Raw genomic sequence first — 6901 nt, 5'->3', positions numbered from 1 at the left:
GTCCCTGCTGACTCTCACTCACAGTGACCTACTGCCTCGTGTGCTTGACAGCCTTTGGTTGTGAGCTCATATTTGCTTGTTGTTATTTTTGGGAAATTATGCAATCTCAAATTTGGGCGCTATTTCCTCTAAATGGTATTTGCATATGCTTTTGCCAGAGTGAAGTGGGTCCTAATGACCTGGGGCCCTATTATCCCCTGTGAGTGTCCTGGGTTAATGCAGGAATCTCCACTTCATCTTCCCCACTTTGCAACACCTTCTTTCCTATATACTGTAACACTTACCTTATCACTACTCAGCTCTAGTTTCAGTTCTGGGTTGCTTTTTTTTGTTTTTTTGGCATTACGCGGGCGTCTCACTGTTGTGGCCTCTCCTGTTGCGGAGCACAGGCTCCGGACACGCAGGCTCAGCGGCCATGGCTCACGGGCCCAGCTGCTCCATGGCATGTGGCATCTTCCCGGACCGGGGCACGAACCCGTGTCCCCTGCATCGGCAGGCGGACTCTCAACCACTGCGCCACCAGGGAAGCCCCTCTGGGTTGTTTTTATTCAAGAAAAAAAGTCTTTAAGATGTCTCTTATATGATGTAATGTCAACATTTCATAAAATATATTTTTGTCCAGGATCTAGTTGTTACATAAAATTTATTCTATCATGTTTCCAGAAACAAAAACCACATTCATTCTTCTTGCCATTATTATATATGTAATTATTTGACCATTATTCTACTATGTGCCAAGTTCTGTGCTTATTTAGATATGAATAAGATATGGCCTGTCTTCAAGGGCATAAATAGAAAATTTCAGTATAACATGACAAGTAGTAAAAGAGAGATGTACCCAAAGTTTTTTGTTTTTTTTGGTTTGGTTCTTGTTTGGGGTTTGTTTGTTTTCCCCCCACATGTATCTTGATGGAGAGCAGAAGGGAAAGTGATATTCTAAAGTTAAATGGTTACGGGTAATTATATTTGAATAAAGGCCCTGGATACCAACCTATATAGGATTTTTTTAATTAATAGTGATAATGGTAATATTTATGATGTTAATAAATCATAAATGCTAATGCTTACACCTAGTAATTCAAACCCCAGCACTCTGGTTCCAGAGCCAATGCACTTAACCCCTCTACGGTGCCATCTTTCTTGAGCCAGTGTGAATTCATATGAAAAACTTAGACGCTATTTCTTGTGAGAAGGAACCAGAGAAGATTAGTCTCCTTTAAAGTAGAGTTTTTGTTTTGTTTTGTTTTGTTTTTTATAAAATGAAAGGCATGAAGAGTTTAAATTAGAAGAAGAAAGAACTGACAGTCATTAAGTCACCTACTTTTACCTGTCTTACTTTTGTTCCAGGATGGGGAAATGGTGCTGCTGGATGGAGGTTGTGAGTCTTCTTGCTATGTGAGTGACATCACTCGTACCTGGCCTGTCAATGGCAGGTAGGGCTTCCAAAGATCCCACTGCTTCTTAGGAGTATGAGTTAGAATATGGGTATATTTGGAATAAAGAACTAAAGAAATATACAGGTTCCCTCTAGCACACATTAACTGCCTTTACAAAGCTCCTGATTATTTTCTAAGACTGTTTTTTATTCATCATATCAAGGATCAGGCACCTAAAAACACCTAGTTAACATGTGCGCACACACGTTTTTTAAAAACAAATTTAAGTTTTTATTTTCTGAGTACAAAGATAATATTTAGGTATGGTAGAATAGTTTGGCCAGATTAACCCTCCGATAACAATTATAGAATCTGGACAAAATACTAAAAACAAGTATTTGAAGGCACTAGAAAGCTTCCTAAAATCCTGTAGAAATAGCAGCATAAGTCTGTCCTTGAAAGAAGAGCTATAATGGGTTAGATCTAAGTGGTTAGAGTTTTTTGCTTGAGGGAACTCCCCAATTCACACAGCTTGGGCAGCAAGAAGCCACAGCCTAATTGGCCTGAGGTGTCAAAGGACAGAATTAGATACTAGCAAGGAACCAGAAAGATGGGAAATCCTGAAAGAGAGGGTACTGCAAAAAAGGGTGAGGTCCAAAATTTGCATATAAAATATTCCAAAATCCTTGGCTGATCACTACATTATATTCTAGGGTGAGATCCCAGGAGGCTCAGCAAAATACTGGCAGCCAGAATTTGAATGGACTGAGCAGAGATTTTAGTTGCTTCCCACTAAGGGCAGAGCTTGCAGTTTGAATCCAGCCAAGTTAACAAAATCACTCTTCAGAAGAACATAACAGAATTTTAGAATCTCTACATTGTATCATTCATAACTTCTACTGTTCATTTTTTAAAATCACTAGACATAAGAATCAGGAAAATGTGACCCATAATCAATAAAATTATAGTCAATAAAAACAGATCCTAAATAACCCTAATGTTACAATTAGCAGATGAGGACTTTAAGGCAGCTAACAATAGCTGTGCTCAAGGAGTTAAAGGAAGATATAAGTGTAATGTGTGAACAGATAGAGAATCTCAGTAAGAAACCAAAAACTATAAAAAGAATCAGGGATTCTGGAGAGATGGCAGCAAATAATAGTTTTTCAGTATTTCCAAATTTTCAAATAAGAATAGAACAACTAGGTAGTGACTGGTATCCCAAACACCAGGTAATGGGGTATCATTAAAATCTCAAAATACAAACAGTTATGAACACACTATGTACAACCACAAGACCTGGGTGGTATCAGTATCTGTGTGGAAGGAGAAGGAAGCAGCAATGGTGGGGGAGGCTCACTGACAGACCTGAAAACAGGAGAACCCCAAAATAACCAACAGCTATTCACAGTCAGGATGATGAGCCAATTTCAGAACAGAAGCTGAAAACGGGAAGGATTTGCCAGTCCAGCGGCCCAAGAAAGTCTGAAGGGTGCTGGGCTCCCTTCTAAGACAAGGGCTGACACTTAAGGTAAACTGCTAGAAGTAGAACAGAAATTGAGCAGGTTAGGAACTAAAGAGAGGAAAGAATGAGATGATCCAAATCAAAGAGGGGAGAAAGGGAGTCCCCTGGCGGTCCAGTAGTTAGGACTTGGCACTTTCACTGCCTTGGCCCGGGTTCAATCCCTGGTCGGGGGGAAAAGATCCCAAGGGCCATGCAGTGCAGCAAATAAATAAATAAAACCAAAGTGAGGGAGAAGAACTAAGGAAAGATCTGAAACAAGCTGCCTTGTTTTTTACCACTACACCAAAACAACAGAAGATAGCACTCTGAAGTTAAATCTTTTATAAATCCTGCCTTATTCTAAAAGTACAGGAAATTAATTTCATATAAAATAAGCAATTAAAAAAGCATCTAGGGGACTTCCCTGGAGGTCCAGTGGTTAAGATTCCATGCTTCCACTGTAGGAGGCGCAGGTTTGATCCCTTGTCAGGGAACTAAGACACCCCATGCTGCTCAACATGGCCAAAAAAAAAAAAAACCTTCTAGGTTAAATCTCATATAAAGTTATTAAAAGCAAAAGGAGAATAAGGAGCCGAATAACATCCCTACAGAAATGAAAGCATGCCAGAAAGACATGACTACAAAATAGATCAAAACAATGCCCTTTTGTTTTAAAACAAGCTAAAAATTTTTAAAGCAAATCATTCAAAACATGAAAAAACAACATATATCAGAATTAGAATATCTTGGTAATGAAGTGACAAATTCAGAAAAGAATTAGAAATAAATTTAAAATCATTTCAGGGGCTTCCCTGGTGGTGCAGTGGTTAAGAATCCGCCTGCCAATGCAGGGGACATGGGTTCGAGCCCTGGTCCGGGAAGATCCCACATGCCACGGAGCAACGAAGCCCGTGTGCCACACTACCGAGCCTGCGCTCTAGAGCCCGTGCTCTGCAACAAGAGGAGCCACCACAATGAGAAGCCTGTGCACCGCAAAGAAGAGTAGCCCCTGCTCGCCGCAACTAGAGAAAGCCTGTGTGCAGCAACGAAGACCCAACACAGCCATAAATAAATTTATTTAAAAAAAAAAAAAAAGGAACCCCCCTGCCAATGCAGGGGACACAGGTTTGAGCCCTGGTCCGGGAAGATCCCATATGCCGCAAAGCAACCAAGCCCGTGCACCACAGCTACTGAGCCTGTTCTCTAAAGCCCACAAGCCACACTACTGAGCCTGAGCGCCACAACTACTGCAGCCCACACACCTAGAGACCGTGCTCTGCAACGAGAGAAGCCACCGCAAATGAGAAGCCCACGCACTGCAACGAAGAGTAGCCCCCACTTGTTGCAACTAGAGAAAGCCCGTGTGCAGCAACAAAGACCCAACACAGCCAAAAATTAAAAAAATTTTTTTAAATAGGCAAAGAGTTAGAACATACACATGAAGGAAGCCCTGAAGAAGAAAACCAAAGCAAGGGAACAGAACAAATACTAAAAACTATAATTTAAAATTTTCCTGAAAAAAAAAATATTGAAACTACCTTAGAAAGAGCACACTACGTACCTGAGAATATCAGCCCAGAAAAAAACAACACCAAGACATAGTCTAGTAAAATTCTGAACCTGCAAGGAAAAGAAAAATTCTTTAGGGGACTTAGAAAAAAAGAGCACACTATTTATGAAGGAAAGGAAACTAGACTGTTATCAGACTTTTCAAAAGCCAAGCTTTATGAAAGAAGAAAATAGCGTAACGTATTGAAGATGCTCAGAGAACAAAAGTGTGAGCCAAAGATTTTATCGGCAGCAAAAGAAACTTTCAGCTATAAAGGGTACAGATCGTTAGGTGGGAACTTAAAGAACATTACTCCCATGAATCTGCTGGTGCTGTGTGATCAGGAAAGAGGATATCACTATAAATCCTACAGATATCAAAAGGATAATGAGATAATATGTGAACAAATTATGTGTATTCATCATTGTTAATCATTGAGGAAAATGCATGTTAAACCTCTACACATCCACTAGAATGGTTGAAATTAAAGAGACCAACCATACCAAGTGTTGGCAGTGCTGCAGTGCAACGGGAACAAAAAGACTTGTACAAGAATATTCATAACAGTTTTATTCACAGTAGCCAAAAACTGGAAATGACCTAAATGTCCATCAGCAAGAGAATGAATACACAAATTGTGGACTATTCATACAATGGAATACCACTCAGCAATAAATAGGGAACAAACTACTGATCAAAATAACACCATGGACATTATTCTTAATGAAGGAAGTTCAACACAAAAGAGTACATATTGTCTGATTCCATTTATATGACATGCTAGAATAGGCAAAACTAAGGTGAAAATAATCAGAACAGTGTTTCCCTCTCGAGGTGGGGGTGTTGATTAGAAATAGACATGAGGAACTTCCACGAGGGGGACGGCAATGTTCTATGTCATAGGGATATGGATCTGGATCAGAGTTCTCCAGAGAAACAGCCAGTGGGATATATTAGGTACGTATGCATATGTAGGTAGGTAGGTTGGTTGATGATCGATTGATTTTAAAGAACTGGCTCATGTGATCATGGGGATTGGCATTTCTGAATTTCAGAGGGCAGAACTGCAGGCTGAAAACTCAGGCAAAAGCTGATGTTGCAGTCTTGAGGCAGAATTCTTTCTCCAACATAGCAAAGTAGTTCTGGTATTTGAATTCATTTAGTGCAGGCTACCTTTTGATCCATGTTTCAGCCAACCAACCAAATAAACCGTTAGAGCCTTTCTGAGCCCTCAAGCTTCAGCATTGAATCCAGAATCTCTCCTTAGTTGGACCCCTATCAATAAATTCAGCCTTATCCAACTTTATGTTCCTTCCACCATTAGCCCACACATGCACATCCATTTCTATACATATTCCCAGATTTTTGTCTATATAAATAGGAAAAATCATGCAGTTCTTTTTGGATTATAGTGCATCTCGTCATGGGTCACACTTTGTACCTAACTTTTTGGGACCTGCTGGGAGTAACGTCTAGTTGTGGGTCTAGAAGCAACTGCCAAGGCAGCTACCTCTGGGGAGATACCTGTAGGTTCTCAGTCAAAACAGGGTTGGCCTCCTCAGACTGGGGTAGAAGGGCTGCTTCTCCTAGCAAAGATGACTCAGCAGAATTTAGGGGTTCAGTGTCCCCAGCTTCATCACCACCAGCACATCCATTTGTCAAAATTGTAGAGCTCAGATTTGTACATTTCAGTGTATATAAAATTTACATTAGAAAAAGAATTGTTAAAAAATGTTTAGTAATACTGAGATGGGGTGGAGCATGTTTATCCTCATCAATGACAAACAACAGTGTTAATAATGGCTGAACCTGGGAGATGGGTGTGTAGGTTTTCATTATAGCATTACCTTGCTGACTTTAACCATTCTTATTAGGGGACATTTACATTGTATCTATTATAGTTATTTTTAAAATCACAGTGAACGTTTTTGTATATTCAGCTTTTTTTGAATTTCAAATACTTTGTCAGGATGGCTTCTTAGAGCAGAATTACAAACTTAAATTTTATGAGCACCTTTAAGGCCTTTGATTTAACTGGCTGTACTAATTTACAATTCCATCAACAATGTATAGGGACTTCCCTGGTGGCGCAGTGGTTAAGAATCTGCCTGCCAATGCAGAGGACATGGGTTCGAGCCATGTCTGGGAAGATCCCACATGCCGTGGAGCAACCTAAGCCTGTGCGCCACGACTACTGAGCCCAAGCGCCTAGATCCCGTGCTCCGCAGTAAGACAAGCCACCGCAGTGAGAAGCCCACACACCACAGCGAAGAGTAGCCCCCATTTGCCGCAACTTAGAGAAAGCCCGCGTGCAGCAACGAAGACCCAACACAGCCAAAAATAAGTTAATTTTTTTTTTAATGTATTAAAAACACATATCATATACCACCCGAGCTTGGTATTTTTCCCTCATTTTTCCCCATTACTGATGAAGAAATTATTATACTAAGGACACCTGGAAACTAGAAAGTT

At 40.3% G+C, this 6901-nt stretch overlaps 1 protein-coding gene across 1 annotated transcript in view; it reads left to right on the top strand.

The window, feature by feature from the left end:
* The window catches only part of XPNPEP3 (X-prolyl aminopeptidase 3), a 57335-nt gene that overhangs the window by 46224 nt on the left and 4210 nt on the right, over positions 1-6901 (top strand). The window contains exon 7 of the mRNA XM_007453980.1: positions 1348-1433. Coding sequence (XP_007454042.1) covers positions 1348-1433 — 86 coding nt within the window. The remainder of the gene's footprint in view (positions 1-1347; positions 1434-6901) is intronic.

The sequence above is a fragment of the Lipotes vexillifer genome, unplaced genomic scaffold (genome assembly GCF_000442215.2).
Source record: "Lipotes vexillifer unplaced genomic scaffold, Lipotes_vexillifer_v1.1 scaffold382, whole genome shotgun sequence".
Classification (NCBI taxonomy): Eukaryota; Metazoa; Chordata; class Mammalia; order Artiodactyla; family Lipotidae; genus Lipotes; species Lipotes vexillifer.
Note: the sequence above shows the minus strand (reverse complement) of the source record. Positions and strands in the feature narration are given on the sequence as shown.